The 22,689-nt window shown below is 40.7% G+C and overlaps 1 protein-coding gene across 7 annotated transcripts in view; it reads right to left on the bottom strand.

Annotated features, from left to right (window-relative positions):
- The window catches only part of LOC121687509 (inter-alpha-trypsin inhibitor heavy chain H3-like), an 88,040-nt gene extending 66,988 nt beyond the window's left edge, over positions 1-21,052 (bottom strand). For 3 of the 7 annotated variants that reach the window (XM_042066924.1, XM_042066925.1, XM_042066928.1), the window contains exons 1-14: positions 20,475-21,051; positions 17,651-17,817; positions 17,376-17,480; positions 16,936-17,098; positions 16,677-16,787; positions 15,774-15,902; positions 15,365-15,481; positions 15,001-15,169; positions 14,776-14,886; positions 14,432-14,613; positions 13,327-13,500; positions 13,028-13,161; positions 924-1,096; positions 611-643 (exon numbers count right to left, since the gene is read on the bottom strand). In XM_042066924.1, the coding sequence (XP_041922858.1) occupies positions 611-643; positions 924-1,096; positions 13,028-13,161; positions 13,327-13,500; positions 14,432-14,613; positions 14,776-14,886; positions 15,001-15,169; positions 15,365-15,481; positions 15,774-15,902; positions 16,677-16,787; positions 16,936-17,098; positions 17,376-17,480; positions 17,651-17,817; positions 20,475-20,537 (1,831 nt within the window). In that variant the 5' untranslated portion in view covers positions 20,538-21,051. Of the gene's footprint in view, positions 1-610; positions 644-923; positions 1,097-13,027; positions 13,162-13,326; positions 13,501-14,431; positions 14,614-14,775; positions 14,887-15,000; positions 15,170-15,364; positions 15,482-15,773; positions 15,903-16,676; positions 16,788-16,935; positions 17,099-17,375; positions 17,481-17,650; positions 17,818-20,474 lie in introns of all 7 variants that reach the window. The other 4 variants (XR_006024416.1, XM_042066930.1, XM_042066926.1 and 1 more) reach the window with 2 other exon arrangements.
- Positions 21,053-22,689: the final 1,637 nt, after the last annotated feature.

Genomic DNA, 22,689 nt, shown 5'->3' with positions numbered 1-22,689 from the left:
TTATGGACCTTGCTTTGTGCACTGGTGTACAGTCATGTTGGAACAGGAAGGGGCCATCCTCGAGCTAGGCTTGGTCCCTTAGTTCCAGTGAAAGGAACTCTGAATGTTTCAGCATTGACCAAGAGATTTTGGTCCATTCCATGCTCCCAACTTTGTGGGAACAGTTTGGGGATGGCCCTTTCCTGTTCCAACAGGACTGTGCACTAGTAGATAATGTTTCATGATTCTCGCCAGATGTCTTCGGGCCTCTATACTTCAAGTTGCATGGCTGGTTTTCTCGTTAGCAACTCTCTACAGCTGTGCTGTATGGCAATGCTAGGTGAACGATTCCCCTATTGCAAGTTAATTTACCATCAAAATGGATTCATAAAGGTTATATTAAGGTGAAAATCTTGTATTGTGTACCTTTTAACTCACTTGTTTTGGACAAAACCATAATTCCTCTGTAATTCTAGGTACATAAAACTTGTATGTATCATGAATAGGTATCACAACATCACGGCACACCAAACTGCTATAAAAAATACTTGTCCTGCATGTCATATAAGACAGTGAAACTTTAATTATCATAAACCCAGAATATATTTGAACAGATGGAAAACATATTTACCATCAGAAACGTGTCCTGAATCGTGAGAATGTCCTGTAGAAAAAGGAAGACGGTGTGAGAGGAGGGGCAGGGGTTAAATAATGGTCAAGGAAAGTGAGAAGTTAAAGTGCATGTAATCCACATTCTTACAAATGGATTTGGATATAGGGTTCAGTGTGTGTGTATGTGTGTGTTTGTCCCAGAGCAAAACAAAACAAGAATTAAAAAATGCCATAAATTATGCATAGCCTACAAACACCAAAGCATCCATCAGTAATTATACAATTAATCTAAAGCTCTGATCTCTACAATCTTTCAATGAATAGTCAAGCACCAGCATCATCACCAGACGTGTCTCCCTCTTTGGGTTTGTTGGCCACATGAGAGTCCTCGCCCTCAGGTCTGGTGACCACCATCGAGGTGAGTGGGGTCACAAAACTGTACTTGAGAGAGAGATCAAGGGCCTCCTTCTTCACTGCCTCCTTCTCGTCACTGGTCAGCACCAACCTAAAAACATACAACCTAAATTGTGAATTCAGCCTGGCCCCGCCCATCCTAGATCTTCATTCAGGGAGATACTGGTCTGGAACAGGATAGTTCACTAGTGTTTCACTCAGACAATAAGGTTAGGAATCTCTGATCAATGTGATTGGTTAATCTGGGCCAGTGATTTCAAAGTTAACGGTATATCTACACCAGTTACCATGCTAATTTGCCAAACGAAACCCAATCATGAGTGACCAGTGATTCACTTCATGAATGAGTCTTGCTTTTTGCCAGGCTACTTACAAACACCAGATGGACACAGGTATTGCTCAAATAACTGGATTGGGTATTGGATGACAATGTGGTGAGCCAATCTATTCAATGCATTTCTATGTAATTCCATGTTTACATCTATGTGTGCATGTACTACATTAGGCCTCAGCAGTGTGCCAATAGACCTATACATTTAGCACAGTTTGGGGATTTCACGCTTGCTACTAGGGTTGCAAATTTACAAAATATTGCACATTTTTCTTAGTCGACTTTCGCTAACTTTAATGAACAATAATCGATGATTCGTTTAACCCGGATATCACCCGCCTGCCCCCCATCACCACACGCATTATGATGACATACACAGAGCAACCCTATTACACTGTGTGCAAAATTATTAGGCAAGTTGTATATCTGAGAATTAATTGTATTTTTGAACAAATACAATGATCTCAGTCAATCAAAAATGTTAATAAACCTCAAACCTGAATATTTAAGAAAGGGAAAGTGAGTTTTGGCTTTCTCAGGAGAAAATCTATGTGTGCAGAATTATTAGGCAACTACTGGTGTGCAGAATTATTATGCAACTAAATAAAAAACAAAAATTTTCCCACTCCACTTGTTTATTTTCATTTCCTAGAGTAAGAATAAAAAATAAACAACTCAAAATGTACAAATAAACACTTCATGAAATATTCAGTGACCAATATAGCCACCCTTCTTTTCAATAACTGTCATGAGCCTTCCATCCATGGAGTCTGTTAATTTCTTGTTAATTTCTCCCAAATGCTGTTCAAAGGGGTGTATTGTCTTCCCTCACTGTAAATCTCACATTTAAGAAGGGTCCACAAGTTCTCAATGGGTTTAGGTCAGGTGAAGAAGGGGGCCATGTCATTATTCTGTCATCTTTAAAGCCTTTGCTGGCTAGCCATGCAGTGGAGTACTTGGATGCATGTGATGGAGCATTGTCCTGCATAAAAATCATGGCCTTCTTGAAGGATGTAGATTTTTCTGTACCACTGCTTGAAGAAAGTATCTTCTAAAAACTGGCAGTAGCTTTGGGAGTTGATTTAAAGTCCATCTTTAACCCGAAAAGGTCCAACTAGCTCATCCTTAACAATAGCAGCCCATACCAGTACCCCACCTCCACGTTGCTGGCGTCTGACTAAGTGGAGCTCTGTACCCATTAGTGATCCAGCCACGGGTCCATCCGTCTTGTCCGTCAAGAATCACTCTTATCTCATCTGTCTATAAAACCGTTGAAAAATCTGTCTTCAGATATTTCTTGGCCCAGTCTTGACGTTAAACTTATGAGTCTTAAGTGGTGGTCGTGTTTCAGCCTTCCTTACCCTGGGCCATGTCTCTGAGCACTGAACAACACGTACTTCTGGACACTCCAGGTAGGTTGCATTTCTGGAATAAGGCCGCACTGGATGTCAATGGGTTCCTGGTAACTTCATGTTTAATTATTCTCACGTCTCTAGCAGTTATTCTGCGCCTTTTTTTCTCCACATGTTTCTTGCAACCTTTTTGACTATTTGCAACAAAACGTTTGATTATTCGGTGATCACGCCTCAATATCTTTGCTTCTTCAAGAGTGCTGCATCCCTGTGAAAGGCATTTTAATTAAGTGTGCTTGCAAAGCAGCACACTTATTGTTCTTCTTAAGTTTTATTATTATTTTTCCCGTCTCCCTAATTTTTTGTCAGCCCTAGCGCCTAGGCCCTTTGAGACAGAGACACCGTTCCAACTTTAAAACGTCCGGTCAGTACCGGTGTAAGTTGGTCGCGAAGATGACGTCAGGTGGGCGTGCCGTTCGTCCGCCATATTGGATTGAACAGAAAGCGAAACTAAATTTTCACAGGTCACAAATTTGGTCCGAACGCCACGAAACTTGACGTACATTATCCTTGGACCAAGCCTCACAAATGTTAGCGGAAGGATTTTTGATTTTCGAAAGCGTTTGCCCGTCACAGCCAAACGAAATCGGCGGCGAAGCCCCGAAACAGGAAGTCGTCCATATCTCAGGAACACTGTCACATATCGATACCAAATTTTGTATATGAACTGGGGACTCCAGTGTGAGGGTGCATAGGCAAAAAAAAAAAAAAAGAAATATTCCAAAAGTTTCCATCATTTGGCAAACCACCCACGGGTATTTGGTAACTCACACCATTCACCTTTTCACCATTCACCTTCTATCACAATGCCTTCCATGTATGCACAATGTCTCAGAGCAGACACAATGTCTCCAGGCAACCTTGCCCAATCATGAAATCCTTGCTCTGCCATGGAATAGTATGGACTTACGAACTGAAATAGCAAGGAGAACAGTAGCTATACAGTGGGCATCGCTTTCAAATGACCACTTCATTCGCGCATTACGCGGCGTGAAGCTGCGTGAAGCTTTAGTACCACTTTCAGCCACTGTGCGTCGCTCTGCCACTGTACATCGCTCTGCCTGCCGTCCCTTACATAATTGTTGCCGAGAGTAATCCCAGCCTAAGAATTCAATAACAAAATAAATCATGCATAATTAAACATTACCTCGATTTAGGCTACTTGGGTATGGCTTAAGGCTTGACTACACGGTGGTAACGAAAATCAAAATCGAAATTTGCTGTCTACATTATTGTCAGTGTTGGGGTTAACGCAACTACGCAAATCAAAACAGTGGTGTGATAATTGAGCCAGTAGAGAAATAACTGTTCAGAATTAATCTGTAGCCTTGGGTAGGCTTCTGCAGAAAACAATGTTGTTGCCGATTTAATACTATCTGGCGACGTTTTTAACAGGCTACGCAATAGAGGCTTAGACAACTATGACCCACGTTTTGGTTTCGTAAATTAATTTGCCCTACTTCTTGACTGCAATGTAGTCAATTGACTGCTTGACATGTCATTTTTATTTTTCTGTACAATAAACAATTACATCTGCTTTATGCCGCAGAATTACATTCATATTTGGCTGTCTGCAGACGCGCCACTTCCCTCCCCATATTCCAAGATTAAGATAGTATGAAGTGCTTTTTGTATAGGCTACTATCATAAAAAAATAGTTAAAACGAATAGCTATTTGCAATTTGACAAAACACTGGTCCTCATTTTGCGAATGCGAGTACGATATGAGCCTGTTGCATTTAGTTAGATGTCCGAGTCACGCATAATGTTTGAAAACCACTGGCTCGTAATCACAATAATTTAACACACGACAGTTGGATAACCTACTTCATCATGTCCCCATGCCTACATTTTTGTGAGTAGCATAGAGATCGTTAAAACAATAAAGTATGGCTCTACGTTTGGGACATCGAAAACTTGGGGTCGGGATAACACGTTATCTCCACTATCATCAGTCATGCCCCTTGATCAAAGTGGGGAATGAAATAAAAGTTTGAGAACCACTGGCTTAACAAGTTACCTACAGTCCAGAACATAGAATCTGTTGCAATATTCTGATGATCGGCGATGATATCGGCAAATGTTTGTTTTCCAAAGTAAGAATTTCACTTCACCATGCACCTTCGACAATACCTGGCCTACCTGGTATCATTACAAACATTATTCTGTGTCCTAAAACTGGCATATGTTATGGCATTGTGTCATGTAAGTTCGTTGCAAAATCTAGAGAAATGTGTGAGGTGGTCAGCGGGGGACAATTGAGACACACATTGGATTGTGTTATTACTTGAACATTCCACACTATCCACAGCTGTGGTAGGCCTATCAGGGGCAGGAGGATTACTGTCAGCGCAGGCTTTATATAAAATTCTTCAACAGAAGGCCTCGAATGTGGTCTTCTTTGTGGAGCGCTTTGCTTCGCTTCTGTAATTTCGGCTTCATTGAAAATGAGGGCTTCCCTCAATGACCCTCCGAGAATAAATAAAGGTTGAATGAATGAATGAATGCAGGCTTGCCCAAAATAAAGGCATGTGGTTTGCGCAGCCTACAGTAAATAACAGACCCGACAGAATGTTATGATGCTTTTTTACGAGCAAGATGTTTTTGGTACCCTACGCACACTGCATGTTCTTAAATAACAATGATCATCAGTAATATTCGACCATTAATTTGGGTAAATGGGCAAGCGTGACCACCTTGATTGGCTGATTGGCTGATGATTGTAACGCGGGCATGATTCCAAACACCTCCCTTACGATGATGAGTGACAGGTGACAGGTCTCAGAATGCGTGCGCTACACAAGGACGGAAGATGATGAATAACTGGGGCCGTAGGCTATTCACAAAGGCTTTTATCTTACTACTAGGAGTAGGCTACTCCTAAATCGCACTTAAAGATTTTAGATTGGAGTTTTCTCTTAAAAGTTATTCACAAAGCCTTTCAGACAACTCCTAAACTAGGAGTGAGTCTTCGTGGCTATGACAGTTTTCTGACGATTGTAATGCGGGAATTCCAAACACCTCTCTTCCGATGATGACTGACAGGTGACAGGTCGGAGAATGCGTGTGCTACACAAGTAGTGCGAAGGACGGAAGATGATCAATAACTGAATAAAAAGGCCTAGCCTAAATGAATAAAGAGTAAGGCAAAACAAATAGCTTAGTAGCCTAATAAAACATAGGCCTATGGATTGATGCAGTAGCCTACCTTTGCAACATTATTAAATGAATCTGTCACCATATCCCTAGGCTACGTTTGCAAAGAGGAGAACATTTTAATTTGATTCACAATGAAACGTTACATTTCATTTACATGTTAACAATGAGTAGTTTTGGTTGTTGTTGGTAGCGTTATTGCATCCCTTTTATGAATGCAAAATTGTTCCCTCGCGATTGGAAGCTCCTGTTGCGCATAGGCTATTTCAAAACATCACAACGTAAAATGCCACAAAAAAGCTGTTTATGAATAGGTCTTAGTGAGTTAGGAGTCCTCTCGACTTAAGCTGTCCCAGACTTAGGTGCTACTTTTAGGTCTAAAATGCTTTGTGAATTACTTTTTGTGAAAAAATTAGGAGTCCTAAAGTTAGGAGTGACACGCCCATTATTTTTAGGAGTTGCTCCTAAATTCGCCAGTTAAGAGCTACTTTTAGCCTTAAAATTCTTTGTGAATACAGCCCCTGAATAAAAATGCCTAGCCTAAATGAATCAAGGCAAAACAAATAGCCTAGTAGCCTAATGAAACATACGGATTGATGTAGTATCTTTGTAACAGGGGCAGCCGTGGCCCACTGGTTAGCACTCTGGACTTGTAACCGGAGGGTTGCCGGTTCGAGCCCCGACCAGTGGGCTGCGGCTGAAGTGCCCTTGATTAGTGTGTGCTCTTTGTGTTTCACTAATTCACCGATTGGGTTAAATGCAGAGACCAGATTTCCCTCACGGGATCAAAAAAGTATATATACTTATACTGTAACATTATTAAATTATTCTGTTACTATGCCCTACGTTTGCAAAAGAGAACATTTTAATTTGATTCACAATAATGTTACATTTAATTTACATGTTATGTTAACAATGATTAGCCTAGTTTTGGTTGTTGTTGGCGGCGTTATTGCATGTTAGTTATGCCTACAATGCAAAATTGCTTCCTCGCGATTGGAAGCTCCTGTAGCTGCATAGGATTTCAAAATCGCAGGTTTGTGAATAGGTCTGTGAGTAAGGAGTCCTCTTGACTTCTTTTAAGCTGTCAGAGGTGGGAAGGTGGGATTTTTGGGGGGCAGGGCCGGATTAACTGGGCACAATTGTCTGATGGCCCCCCTTCCCCCCAGCCAACGTGAATCGGGTGGTTAGTTAATAGGCCTATCGTGAAGATTTTTCCTGCCATCTAAGGCACGAGCGCATCTGTGAGGCCAAGCCTCACCAAGTAGCTCGTTTGTTTACAACTAACATTCCATTTAATTAAACTGCTTTATAGGCTATGCCAAAATAGTTTTCAACATTTTGAATATTAGTGTTGGGTGAATTGAAATGTTCTCAAAGTAGCCTTATGGCTGAAAGCTGCTTGGGACACCCCCCCGTCAAGCAATATAACCATACAAACGCGCTTCCTGCACTCATTGTTTCAAAAGGAGTAATTTTGGCTTTGTCAGAACTGAAGAGCTGTGAACGGCACGGCACGGTATGCCCAATGAAAATAAATTAACGCAACGCAACACAACCCAACACAGACCCCGCTTCTCTCGCGTCAGTCACTGACATGAACGAAACACAGAACCCGCTTCTCTCACGGCAGTCACTGACAGTAACCTAGAATAAATGCATGGGGAAAAACACTTCCCCATGACAAAGACATCGTAAAACACTGAAAGTTAATATTTTGTCACTAGCAACATACATCTGTCCTTTGTCAAATGTATTATGTTCCAAGTACCCTATGCGTAATTCTGCTTCATAAAGTTGAACAAATACATTTGCTTATTTCACAGAAAAATATAAATAGCCAGTCTACAGTGCAGAGTTGGTAAGTTATGGTAGGCCAACTTGCAGTGAACATACAAACAGGGGAAATTATTTATCTTGCAGCTGAGTAGCCTCAGGTGCGCACGTAGACATAAGGCCGAACATGCAAGCGCCAATGAATCGTGCTTTCACGACAATCGCGCCGTTAAACTTAAATAGGTTAACATCACAAGTTCGCCTTCAAGCAAGGAAAACGATGATTTGAAGACATCTGTTTCGTTGGAAGGGCAAGGGGTAGCAACAGGGCAACACAGAGACAGGCCCGATGGCAGGGCTGTTATGAGAGTATTAAAATATGGGATATTCTACGGGAAAACATTAAAACGGCAAGACAGCGGGGAAAGTTAAAATACGTGATAAACACGGAAAAAGTTGGCATGCATTGTTTCGGTCCCCGTGCACAGGGATTATTTGTCATACTATTGATCACATATGATTATTTGTGAAATTGTGCAAACAGGCGCAACACATTTGAAAAGGAAGGACTGGTAGCATGCAAGCTCACGGGAAAGATTGATTTAAGAACGTTATCACAAAGTGTGTGGCTGTGGCGCGGGCGGAAGACAATTGGCAGGGGAGGGTCATGTCTTTTTTAACAATTCTGTCGGAGGGTCATTGAACAATTTCTAGCAGGCAAGAGAGGGTCATGCAACTTCCAACTGAAGCACTCAACATTCCTCCGGTGGCCCCTTCAATAAATAACGATCAGTCCCTAGATTTAGATTGCTGCTGGGCTATATGTCTTGGTTCTGTTAACAACTCATTGTCAAACGCATATCTCGCGGTTGCATCCATTACAAACAAACATGCAATGTGAACGTCTGGGATTGGGGAGAGCACTAAATGCTCTACTGAATAAGCACAAAGTCAAACCTTTAAATGAAAAACACTCTTTAATAATCCAAAAAAATAAACCGCTAATGAAGTAGGGCCTAAACTTGTGACCATCAAAAATCGTTTATCGCTTGTAACTCAGTGATACCAGGACGTAACAGGAAGGCATTTGGCTGAGCAACGGAGGTTAATATGCTCCATGTTTTGTCCAAATGATGACTGTCTATCATCGTTGCACTCGGAGAAAACCGGAATGTTTCATTCGTCCCCGTTTCAATCGTCCCGGTTGTACCTACTCAAAACGCAGATAGAACCTTATTATTCTAAGGTAGCGAAATAGCGTTCAGCATGATTCATGCCCAATTAATTCCCCCTGTTAAAGTGTTCGCCTTTGTAGTTTGGTTTCGTGATAGCCTATGATAAACGGCTTATGGCCAAATATGTGAAAACGTTAAAATACATTAGGCGATAAACCCGGAAAAAGTTGACAGTGATTTTTTCATAATCACTTTGGAGGGTCATAGAAAAATGTATTGCTGGCGAGGGAGGGTCACGTCTTTTTGGACTAATGCTCCCAAAACTCCCCCGGTAGCCCCTTAAATAAATAACGAACAGTCCCTAATGAAGTAAACTTGTGACCATCAAAAATCGTTTATCGCCTGTAACTCCGTGATAACAGGACGTAACAGGAAGGCATTTGGCTGAGCAACGGAGGTTAATACTCTATATTTTGTCCAAATGATGTCTGTCTATCATCGTTGCACTCAGAGAAAACCAGAATGTTTAATTTGTCCTGCGTCTCTATGGCTGCAAACGGGATTCACTCGCAGTTAACCAAATATTTCTTTATTAGGGCAGGGCAGGCATATTTCTGGCTATTACATTATTTCTAAACCAGTCTGCTAAAGTCTGTAGTGAAGTCTGTGTAGGGTTTTCCAGGCTCCATTTCTTTTTATGAGACACCCTGCTCACTTGAGCCATCTACCGGTTGTTTGGGTTGTTGCAGCGTCTCACTGGAAAAATACAAATTAAAGTCGCGTGATACCGCGTGATCCCACGCGCTGACCGCGTGTGAAGCTGGCCAAGTCGAAGCACTGCCCACTGTATATAGCTTACATAATAGAGTTGTTTTCACATTGACGGTATTCAAATTAAATTTTTCATTATTGTTAAATATCATGATGGGAGAGTATTATTAAAAATGTTACAAGTATGCAAATGCATATGTTTACGGGCATTTAGGTTTTACTGTGTTGTTTTGTTGTAAAGACATGCAAGGCATTCTGGGCCGTAATGAACAGTGGTCGGCAGCACTCCATAGGCTACGTATTAATATGAATAGGTGTTTCTGTAAATCTAGGGATAATAAACAGCTATCTCTGTTACAAAAACGAGCTGGTAATCGCTCATTGAAGAGGGTACTATGATAAAAAGATTGTTTTCCTAAAAGCATGGAGTTGATGAAAGAATAAACAATCAATGTCACGTTAATGTTAAATAGCCTAGAACTATCTGAACGCTAGGTGGCAACGTTGTATTACATTTCACTAGTGTAGCCTACTTGAAATACGGTGTGAGATTCCCAAGTAAGGAAGGTGCAAATATTATGTAATTTATCATGGGAAATTATTGGAAATGTTATTTCTTGTTTATTCTAATTGCAAACCACACACATCCATTCGGAATCACACGTACACATTTAATACTGAAAGACTATCATTTCGTTTATTTGATGTTGCCTTAGCAACACAGCCTTCAGAGCAAAGATTCTAGAACAGGGCGTCAGAGAGACACGTTTTGAGTTTGTGGCCAAGAACCTAAAATATCGGTTTCCATGTGCTGGATGGTGTGCGTCCTTTATGAAAGTAAGTGTTTTATACAGTTAACGTTACAGACATAATGAGTCATGTTGTAGTGGTCAACATAAATGTGCCCCTTCTGTTATTAGAATGCTAAGCGGAGAAGCATGCTAAGCAGAGATTTAGTATCATTAATTTCTTGTGTGGCTAGCTATAGGGAGGAGGAGATAGTGCTATGTTGCTAATTGGGATTTATGTTGTTTAGCGTAATGCCATGGTCATTTGATATGAGATGCTTGCACTCGTAACTTCGTCACGTGTAACTTTAGGACTGCTATTTTTTTTTTACTAACAGTAATTCACGAAGCACTTTAGCCCTAAAAGTAGCACCTACGTCTGTGACGGCTTAAAAGAAGTGGCAAGGACTCCTAACGCGATGTTTTGAAATGCGTCTACTATTGTCTACAGGAGCTTCCAATCGCGAGGGAACTTGCATTGTAGGCATGCAATAACACCACCAACAACCAAAACTAGCCTACTCATTGTCAACATGTACATGAAATGTAACGTTTCATGTGGATCAAATTAAAATGTTTTCTTTGCAAACGTAAGCATAGGCATATGGTGACAGATTAATTTATTAATGCTGCTGTGTGAATCACGGTAAGCGCGAATGAAGTGGCCACTTCTTAATGGGACCCACTGTATGGAAGTGGGATAAGTAAAATAGAGATGTTTTAAATAAGATAAGGTTAATCAGAATTCTACTATATGCCCGCTTGACAACGGCAGAGATAGAACTGGCCTTTGGCCATAGCAACCATCCATTTAGAACGACTGGCCTTCATAGCAACCAAAGATCTGAGCTGTGTTGCAATGTGAGGCAAAGTATAGAAAGGTGATGAAACATACAGAGACAGGTCAAGAAATATAGTGCAATGTAGACAGTAGTATACAGTTGATTTACAGACGGTGGTTTAGAGTAATATGAAGTATTCCTTTATTCTGAGATAGGCTACATCAATAGGCTCTCAAAACAACCCCAGGCTCACAAAACAATCCCAAACAGACATACGGTCTTTATAGAGCAAATCCATATAGATTATTTGTCAAATAAACCAGTAAAACATAATTTGTGGGATGGAATATATAACATTCACACTCATAGCTCATATTTTTTTTAAATAAATCAGTGAAAAAGTATCCTGACAAACAAGTAGCTTTTTAATGCCTTGGTCATATTTCATAATTTCAATTCCTCTGTAGGTTACCTGATAGCCCAGTTTGAGAGGCGCAAGACACGTGACATTATTTATTTTTGCAGCCAATCACTGCTGTCATTTTATTTTATTGATTTGATCTCAGTCATAGAAGCTAAATTCGAAGGCAGGCCAAAGGTAAAATCCAACTAATCACATTCAACCCGCAAGCCAATAGTTGAATAGCCCTCTCCTAGAGCTTTTGGGATATTGCCACTGCTCCAACACTGAAAGGCACCGTTACAATGCCTGGATCAAGCCAGGTTCAGCATAGTGTATGCCACTGTCTGCTCACGTTGCTGACCGGACCAGGGCAAGCACACTTTCGCAGTTCCCGCCGGAAATGCAGTCTAGTTTTTTTTGCTTTTCAGAGTCTGTTAAATCTCTTTTTTGGCCCATTTTGTCTGAGGTAAAGAAGCTGCCTAATAATTATGCACACCTTGATTGTAGGGTGTTGATTACTTTAGGCCACACCCTCCCTCATTACACAAATACACATCAACTGATGATGCATAAATCCAATTAGCAGTCAGGTTTATATAGGTTGGAGTTGGAAATATGCATAAAAATTATGATAAGGTAAAAATACTCACTTGCCTAATAATTGTGCACACGGTGTACATCCCTCAATAAATTACTTTAATGAAAAATATTACATTCAACTTTAAACTAGATATTTAATCTCTGCGGCAACATATTTATTGGCAATTTACGTGGCTTAAGGCTACGCAACGCAACATGTTGCTTTTTACATTACATTTGGCTGATGCTTTTTAACCAAAGCGACTTACAACATGGTAAACATTTTAGGCTTTTTAAAGCAATTCTAGGAAAAAAATTAAAAGGTCAAGGTCAACCCGTCAAGGTTGTTTAAATCCTATGCAACATGTAGCCTATAGGCTTGAAAAAGAAATAGGCAGCAATATATTTATTGGCACTTTATATGTGGCTTAACAACTGATGTTGTTTTTAAAGTGCTTTATAAAGGGGGCAGCCGTGGCCTACTGGTTAGCACTTCGGACCTGTAACCGGAGGGTTGCCGGTTCGAACCCCGACCAGTAGGCACGGCTGAAGTGCCCTTGAGTAAGGCACCTAACCCCTCACTGCTCCCCAAACGCCGCTGTTGATGCAGGCAGCTCACTGTGCCTGGATTAGTGTGTGCTTCACCTCACTGTGTGTACACTGTGTGCAGTGTATGTTTCACTAATTTGCGGATTGGGATAAATGCAGAGACCAAATTTTCCTCACGGGATCAAAAGAGTATATATACTTAAATAAGCTGACTTGATTTGTCTGGTATCGTAATTGATACAGAAAAAGTTGGCCCGGCGTACACACAGATACAATGACACATGTTCACCATCCACTCACTCTTTCTCCAGAAGCTGTTTGACTTTGAGGCAGGCCCATAATCTCTGGAGGAAGTTCTCAAAGCCACTCATCTCTGCAGACAGTTTGTCATCGTCAATGGGCTTGACGTCACTGTACGTCACCTTGCTGTCGGTCTGCCGTTGAGACATTTAGGGATTATATTTAGAAACACTGACAGTAAACGGAGAATGCTTCTTTAGGTGCTTAAAGCTCATGTCACTTGATAAAATTCAGAAGGAAAGTATGGATGAAAAACTATCAGTTTCATGAGACTAAATCAAGCAGGCTGGAAAGCTTACCGATTTCCCTATGACTTCTGTACTAAAGTTGTTGATGTCAGTGATCTGTCCAGCCACCACGATCTCAGAGCCATTGTAGTAGTAGCTAAAGCTGGTTTGGGTCAGGTTTGCGGCACCACTGTAATTCATCTGCACACTAGTCAACAGAGGAACGGCGACTTCTTCATAGAAACCCTGTTCAGGAAACAGGTTAGTGGTATGAGGATGTGTCCTTAAGGCATCAACATATACAGCCTGTGATTGCATAGAATGGTGCAAATTCATATTAATGCTATAATACACTACACCTTCAGCCAGGGTAGGAATTTCACGGCAGCATTGCCCCTTGCGTTGACCGTGATGCCTCTTTGAGGCAAAATACAAAATAAATGTTACAAATATCGCCTAGATATCGGTATATATTAAAATCAGAGGACAGTTGACTAAGAGTTGTGAAGCGCCTTAATCAAAGATAATTAATGCGTAGCAAGATGGGTCGTTCTAGTTCATGTCTATGAGGGCAAAGTAGAGTTCAGTCAGAGACGGCTCTGGTTCAGTTTCCGCCTGCACAGGGGCGAGTCACTGACGTATGACTGACGTTTGAACGCCTCGGTTCCACGCCAGACAGAAGCCGGAGTGTACACCTTCATTAATGTTGATTTTCTCCCGACTGGAGGGTCATACTGGCACGGAGGGTTTGGAGATCATGATACCGTGTCCAGAATGTGCATCCATTGCTCAGAAAAATAAGGCTTTGTCAAATTCTGGGAAATTCTTGGATTCTGCCATAGACCTCAATGTTAAAAAGGGAGCCCGATCACTGCATAAATGGGGGATAGTAGAATGTGGGTCATCCACGCATTCCCAAATGAGGTCTACTGCTGTGAATTGTATCAACTTTGATCATTTTTATAGCCTACTACTGTATAGTTAACTTTGGCCTTTGTGCCCCGCACCATATATGCCCATCTGAAGGCCATGTGGCCTTGCCCCTAAAATGGTGAAATTCCAAGCCTGCCTTCAGCTGTTAAAAATGGCCGGAATTCTCCTTGAATATGAATACACCGCACATCATCTACCTTTATTTGTCCGTTGGTCTAACATTTACAGTGTGACTTGTTTGTACCTTCAGCTGAAGAGCCGCGTCCGAGTCTTGGTAGATCCTACGTGCCACTCCACTGTTCTCTTGGGCCATCTTCTGCAGGAACTCAAAGTTCACATCAAACCCAAAACCCAGGCAGTACAGAGGAAACCTCTTCCCAATGGCCTCCCTCACATTGGACTGGATTCTTTCTGGTCTTGTCTCACCTGTCATAACAAAGATACACCATCAACATAAGGTGCTCCAATTTTCAGTTGTTGACCTTAAAGCAACACTATGTAGTTTTTTTAAGCTTTAAATAATGGCTTTAAACACAATTTAATGATACATTGACTTATTGGCCTCAGGAGGTGTTTGTGTGTCAAGACCTGAAGTGGGATCGCCATCTGTTAGCAATATGAGGATGGACGCTGAACCTTCTTTGTGAGAATTTTTGATCATATTCACACCTTCCAACACGGCAGCATTTATATCTGTACCTGAAGAGGATGGAACATATCTCTCTTTTAGATATGTGAAATTGCGCTCTGAAAATACTAATGTTTTACTAATTTATTCTGCCATGTTTTGTTGCATGTTGGAGCCCATCATACCTCCTCGGTCTGTTATTGTTCTGACAAATTCTTTTGCGTTGTCCAGGTTCTGTTGGGTTGCCCTGAGGAGTTCTCGTTTCCATGGTGATATTTGATCATCAAAACATATCAGGCCAAAATGGTCATCTCCATCCAGATCTCCCAAAATCTTCAGTAAAGCTGTTCGAGTCTATAATAATATCCAAATCCGTAAGTACAACAGTAAAGAATTTACGGCAATGTGCATGTGCAGTAACATGAGGAAATAATATTATTGTAGGAGTGTGTCTGCTCTTCAAAAGCCTGTAGCATTGCACTTTCACAATTTCAGATGGAACTCCTTCACACACATACATTAACGGCCACAGCCATTGAGTTCATATACCTGCTCTATTTTCTTGCCAGCCATAGATCCACTTTGGTCAATAATGAAGACCACATTTTTGGGAATGCGTGGAAGACCAGTAGGGGCAAAATAATGGACAAAAAACCCACCATACTCCTTAAGGAGAGATAAACAACAAACAATCAACAAACAAACAATGAGAATGCAGTGTATTACCATTCTTCAAACCATTATAATATGAAGATTATGATGTAACTGCTGCCCATGCTGCTATATCAGGGGTGGGCAAACTTTTTGGCTCAAGGGCCACATTGGGTTTTGAAAATTGGCCGGCGGGCCGCACAACAACACCGTGGCCGCAGTTTGCCCACACCTGTGCTGTATATTCTATGATAGCATATACAGTAGAGCAGATTTCATGCATTATAAAATGTGTTGATTGTCATACTCTTATATCTCCCTTAGAATGTGGCCTCTCAACATCAAAGATAATTTTAAGGTCACCACTAAGCCCATTCTCTGCACAGCCATCACATGTGATCTGCTGGTTGTGTGTGGGGTAGAAGTTCACCCATGCCTACATAAAAAAAAACAATTGTTGATACAGTATAGCTTCTCATCCACATGTGACTTTGTTACAGAAAATGTATATTTATAAATAATAAGGTCGTAAGACTTCATACAGTTAGGGACAACATTATTCATAAACTGGCAAATAATTTAATGTTGGTTTTTTCTTGGTCAATATGTTTGTTCAAACTGAAAATGGATCTGCCACATGCCAAAAGGTGGTAAGACAACTAGCTGTTTTTTGATTGAGATCGCGCAACATTTACGGGAAGAGGAGACGTCTTTATGCCCCATCGTGTGTCTAAAAACGAGGCGAAACATTGCCGGCCTGGTACTTTGTACCACGAGTGTTTACATACAAGTCAGCATATTGAAGAGCCAGGAGGCGGGACCAAATAGCAAAATGAAGCGTGACGTGCAACACTGGGCATGAGGAGTAGCCTAACATATGGGAACGACTGCATGATTTTCAAAAGCTTTGACATGCATAGCTGAGGGTTTTGCCATATTAACCCCATAACTTTTGACAACATAAAATAAAATGTGATGCTGTTGGCATGTGGCAGTGTCATTTTCAGTCAGAACAAACATATTGGTCAAGAGAAAAGCAACATTAACTAATATTGGACAGGGGTATAAATAATTTTGTCCCTAACTGTAGGTCTATACTTAGAAAATCTCAACACTAATTTAGCAAATCAACAATAAGAAGGAGCAATTCTCCGGTTCAGTTGCATGTGTGGTGAAGCCATGAGAAGGCTTGAATGGGAAATGGCATTACCTTTTCATCTGCATGTGATTTTGTGATAGCACTGGCCAGGTCATTAGAAGCCAAAGAACCCTCTACCTTTAGAAAGCTTATTCCAGGCTTCTCGTACAAACTGACATCAATCTGGTGAAACGGCATAAAGAGGAAAAAAACAGTGTATTTTACAGTATATACAAACCTAAAGTTAACAAATGCAAGTGTGTGTGTGTCTGTGAACAATACCTACTTCAAGTGGTCACACACACACACACACACACACACACGCACGCACCTTAAAGTCTTTTACAGGTTGGCCAGGTTGGGCATTGATCAGAAGCTCATATTTGCCAAGACGACGCTGCAGCAGTTCCTCATAGGTGAGCTCAAAGGTCACCTTGCTGTAAGCAGCGACAGACACTGATGTTTTGAAGTCTTCTAAAGTCCTGCCTACAGCGCTGGGGGTGAGTGGGACAGTGACAACCTTATAATCACAGCCACATGTCTTGTAATACCAAAGATAATTAAAGAAATAAAGTCTATATAAGAATAGCTTTAATGGAAAACTCTGGTGATTTTTCACATAGATCTCTGTTTATTCTTTCCACACACACACACACACACACACAATCTTCTCCCCTTTTGTTTTAAATGGTGATTTTAGCATCACCACAAAAGTGTTAAGATGTCAGATATACGTAGATAATTGTTGGTGTGTTGGTTTTAAGGGCATACCTGACCAGTCCCCCACTTTGGCCTCGTGATACAGCAGTAATGTACTGCTGCCTGGCCTCTTCCTTTGGCTTGACCACTCCGTCATAAATCTTCCCATCAATAGTCCTAATGAAGGGCAAAGGGAAAACATGACAAAATGACAAAATGACAAAATAGACAAAAAATGTACAGGCCTATAATTAGTGTACAGTATATTACAATACTGACCATGCAAACAACTGCTTTATCATAATACATCCACCCATTTACTTGGCAATGTATTATACCACACCCACATTCTGAATTTGCTGATGAAGGCATTTTTCGGGATCTTGACATGGAAGTCGATCTCGGTTGAGTCGTCATGGCGATTGAACACATGGCTGGTGATGACTGTGATGGCATAGCGACAGGTAACAGTTGTGTTGACGTGGAAACGTTGGATATCCCAATCACCCCTCTGCTGAGTATCAGAAACAGCAATAATCCGTTTTAAATTAAATAATCAGTGGCTGGAGTGCATTGAACCAAATATTTTGGTTCCATTGACCCCCTGTTGTGGAGAAAATATTCCAAGGACCCCCTCATAATCGTAAAAAATAAGCATATGCCATTTATATTCTCTGAAATTGTGGACAGGTTTTCTACCCTGTGGCAAGTGTGTAACTTCAACTGCAGCCCCCTGTCAATGTTGGGCCTTTAGTACTAACCCCCCCATTTTAAAGCAGTAGTAACTGGACTAGTAATTGTAATAAGGAAGTTTACATTCACAATGACCTTTACCAACAACACTAATTCAGTGCAGACTACACATCATCAGTACCAGAGTGCTGACATTAGAGCATGTGATCTACAAAAGGGTTAAGCTCTATGCACAGGATTAAGATGTTGTGGATGATCATCTACTGATGCAGATGTTGTGTTGTGGATGGTCATCGACTTGATGGTTTGTGACACCAATAAACAATTACATTACAACATGACAACAACAGTATAGCCTTTAGTGCCACTGTCACTTAGTTGTATTTTATTTATTTCAAAATCAAATTTAAGTAAGGCTTTATGTGATATAAAATAAAAAATATGTTTTATAATATACAGTTAAGAACTGTACATATTGATGTAATGTTGATTTTCACTTGACCAATATGTTTGTTCTGACTGAAAATGACACTGCCACATGCCAAAAGGTTGTAAGATAATGTGGTAGAAACATGGAATCAAAAAAATAATCGTTTTTATCTTTTTTTTTAGCATTTTTATGAAAAATGGCAAGTCCAAAATTATTCATACCCTTTTTAAATAATCAATGGAAACATCTTTATTTGCATTAACAACTCTCAAAATTGTTCTTATAATATCTACGAAGCCTCTCTATGTCTCCACAATGATTCTAGACCACACCTTTTTATCAGAAATCCGGGTTTTCAGTCAGGAACGATTATTTGCCATCACTCTGGCCTTGTGCTCATTTTTCTTTGACGGATTGAGGTCTGGACTCTGGCTCTGCCACTCTAAAATGTTGATATTGTTCTTAGTTAACCATTTTGTGCCTTGTTTGGCTGCATGTTTTATCATTGTGTGGTTTAGTGGTCCAATGATGCCCATTGGGGCAGGTATCTCGGCAGACAGCCTGATCTTTTCCACCAAAAATCTCAATGTAGCCCCTTGTTTTAGTGTAACCGTTTAGGTTCACCAGGTTCCATTGTCTAAAAAACACCCAAAACTAATACATTTCTATAGCTATTCTCCACATTGTGGATGGTGTTTTGGGGTTGAAATTTTGACTCCATCTCAAAATGGATCACTTGGTCATCTTGGATGCTGTTCATGGATCACTCTTCTCCAAACGTACACAACTCAGCTTAACCTTTATATGGGCACACCTGGACAAAGATGTTTTTCAACCAGGGGGACCCGGTGACCTTCTCAAATTAAACGGTAACACTAAAGCAAGAGGCTACACTGAGATTCTGGAGGAAAAGATCAGTCAGTGTGCCAAGAGAGCCCCAATAGGCATCATTGGACCATTAAACCATACAATGATCCAAAACATACAGCTAAATAAGGCAAGAAAGGGTTAACAGAGAACAATGTCAACATTTTAGAGTGGCCCAGCCAGAGTCCAGACCTAAATCAGTCAAAAAAGTTAGCACAAGGCCAAAAAAATGGCAAATATTCGTTCCTGACAACATTGTCTTACAGCATCTCTGCTATAAGCTAACGGTCTAATCTGATTCAATGAGCTGGAGCTAAAAGTGTTACTGTCAGACTCAGAATGGCTGGATGAACTGGGGAAAGGTAAAACTCAATTGTTTAACTCGATGGGAGGTGGAAAATGAGTGTATTTCCCCAAATGCTGGGATATTCCTTTAACAGGGAATGAATATTGTAGTCCACTGTTAAATAACGGGAAGATCCTGGAAATCCTGCCAGTTGTTTTCTGTTAGTTCACTGGAAGTTAATGTTATTATTTTACATAGTCATACTAACATCATACATTAGTGTTAAAACAGGGCACCTTTAAATAACCAGAAATTCCTGGAAGCTCTGCTGCCAGTTTCCTGTTTTTAACGGGACATTTCTTACAGTGTAGATTTTGCACTGTGTGATTCAGTTTCTAATTTCCTCCTGGTGTAAGAGGTTTTAGAGGACGCTAAATTCAATTCTGGCACTTTCAGACATCAAAATGGTAATTCTATAACAGAACAACAGAACAGAATAATAATAATAACAGAATTTTTTTAGCAATTTCAGACAAAATTATATTTTCATGGTAAACACAATAATCTCACATTTCAGAATCGCAAAATCTCTTCCTCTTTGATGTAGAAATGTTGATAACCTAAATTTGTTTCTTGAGGTTTTTATGCAGCTATCTGTTGTTGTAATAAGTATATTGTAGGCTAAAGCAAGGGAGCATCGTCTAGTTTTTAAAGTAGGCTACTAAATCAAACTTAATCATAAGGGAGTAGTTTCAACCAACTTGAACCCATAGCCCTATCGAACAAGCTAATCACTTATCAACCAAAACGAGAATTTTTAGTAGGCCTATAACATAACTTATTAGTCTCCCCAATTTACTATCGATCAATCGGTAAAAATATTGGACCACATTACCGTCTGCGGTTGAATAGTCGCGATTTGCAGAAAAATGAGTAGAACGGTTGCTTGTCTACCCATGGTGATCCTTTGAGATGGCACAGACAATGTGCCCTTCTTTTCTAAATCTTATATATAGCCTTGATGCCTTTACTGTAGTGATGACAAGACATCAACACATTTCATCATGTAGGTTTCCACATGATAACGCAACTATGAGCGAGGTGGCTCTTCCTGATAGGCGCTTATGCTTTTCCCACGTCGTGCGAAAGTTGCATGGGGTGCCTGGATTTTCGAGGGGAATAGGGACTGGTTCGTCTTAACGCGGGTGATATATAGATCAACCGACGAACTAGCAAAGATCCTTGATTAAGTAACTAACTAACTAACGCTTCAACCAAAGATTGTCTAGCTTTATCAGTCGGTTCTGCTTCACGGGATGAGGCTGAAGTTGTATGTGACGCTCGAAACTGACGTCCCAGTTGGCTTCGACGCACAAGTGTGTCGTGGCGTGTGAACAAAGCTAGCCTACGTGAACCATCGGTGTCGGCAGCAAGTTACTATCTGCCCGTGCGTTTAATTAACAGTGTGGTCTTTTCTTAACGATAGTGTTCTTACTTCAGGAGTTGGAACCCGAATACAAATGTCATGTTAAGTTTCGATTCCACCTTAAATGTTGCAATTTTCTACCGCCAGGGGGCAGTGTTGATCGCATTTCCGAGATGACATGCATTCACCAGCCAAGCAGCAGCAGATGAACGGTCACTCTTCACAGATTTATAACTATATAAGTTATAGTTAAAGGGACACCAGGCAAGCCTGAAGCTTTTTCTCTACGAAACTCCCCCCTCGCTCGGTCTGAAGCTCTTTTATTTTCTTTGCATCTTCCGTCAAGGGTTTTCGCTGCTTCTTCGCCGGCTCTGCCATTATACACACGTTTGCAACAATCGCTAGCGTTTCGTTAGCCTCCCTCTGTGCTGTGGATGCAGGATGGAAACTGAAACTGCTTCGGTCGCCGGGTACGATACACTGAACTTGCAAGCGGGATATTCTTCCTACAGGCAGTAGGGGCGGGCGAGAGAGTCTTCATTCGCCCTGTAATGAGTCATTTAACGATATACCGACTTACGAAGATGAGTAATTAACACGAAAACGTTGCCTGGTGTCCCTTTAATATAGTCTCTCTATATTTTCTTGTGGTGACTCCATTGTCGAATCCTTTGGTGAATTATGTCTTATGTCTTTTATGAAATAAATCAGTAGATATTTCCCTTCAGATTATGAAGCCTTTCAACCAAGGGCGTAGGTTTGGTCTCAGCTTTGGTGGGGACACATCCACAACTCCTGTTTCAATGCCAATAGCAAGTGAAGAATCTCGATTTCGATACTACTGTATTGCGATTTTTTAAAAATTGATTTGGTTTGTGTGGGATGATTCTGGGATGAGATAGATAAGTGTCTCGCAATGTTCATTTCTATTTCTACATTCACAAATACATTAGCCTACATAAACAGAATATAGGAACAGGAAAATGTCTCGGATCCATTTTTATTGCGACTGCCCTAACAGTCAGTGATGGTGACTTATAGCCTGACTGTCCGTGCAGCACACCCTTGTTCAACATGACTCCTAACTTTGGTTGAAAGATTACAGAAGCTAGGTTACCTGTGACAATATCCTGGGTAATATCCTAACAGCTAATGCTATTTTACACAGTAAAGTCCGCATTTGAAAGCCTGGTTGCCAAATTGTATGGCTAATTATTTTGCCTAGACTGCAATGAAAAAGCTTCGTTTTTGTGGGTGGCATAGCTTATCTACAAATCACAAAAAGGGGCAAACATGTACATGCTGAAGGGCAAAGGGAATATCAAAAATGTTTTACTCTGGCCTTTTTTGGGATAGGCTATTGGCAGACAGCCCTACCGTTGTCGTTGACACACCCGCAGTAGCCTGTGCTTTGTCACTCTCCGTGCGTGTAGGCCTACTGTAGTGTGCATGTGAGATAACCCTTCCCCCTTATGGAAGAATATTTGACTCAAAAGTTTTGTACGTGTGTATCACGTTTTGAAACTGTAGAAATTATTTGTAACTGTAAAAATGATCTGTACAAGTAATTGTCAATATCACAAATACCATTCTACGCACAAAAAGCTGCTCTACAGTTACAAATCTTTTCTACAGGTGTACAGACTTGTGCACCACCTTAGGGATGAAAAGTGTCTCATATGTA

The sequence above is a fragment of the Alosa sapidissima genome, chromosome 2 (assembly GCF_018492685.1).
Source record: "Alosa sapidissima isolate fAloSap1 chromosome 2, fAloSap1.pri, whole genome shotgun sequence".
Classification (NCBI taxonomy): Eukaryota; Metazoa; Chordata; class Actinopteri; order Clupeiformes; family Clupeidae; genus Alosa; species Alosa sapidissima.
Note: the sequence above shows the minus strand (reverse complement) of the source record. Positions and strands in the feature narration are given on the sequence as shown.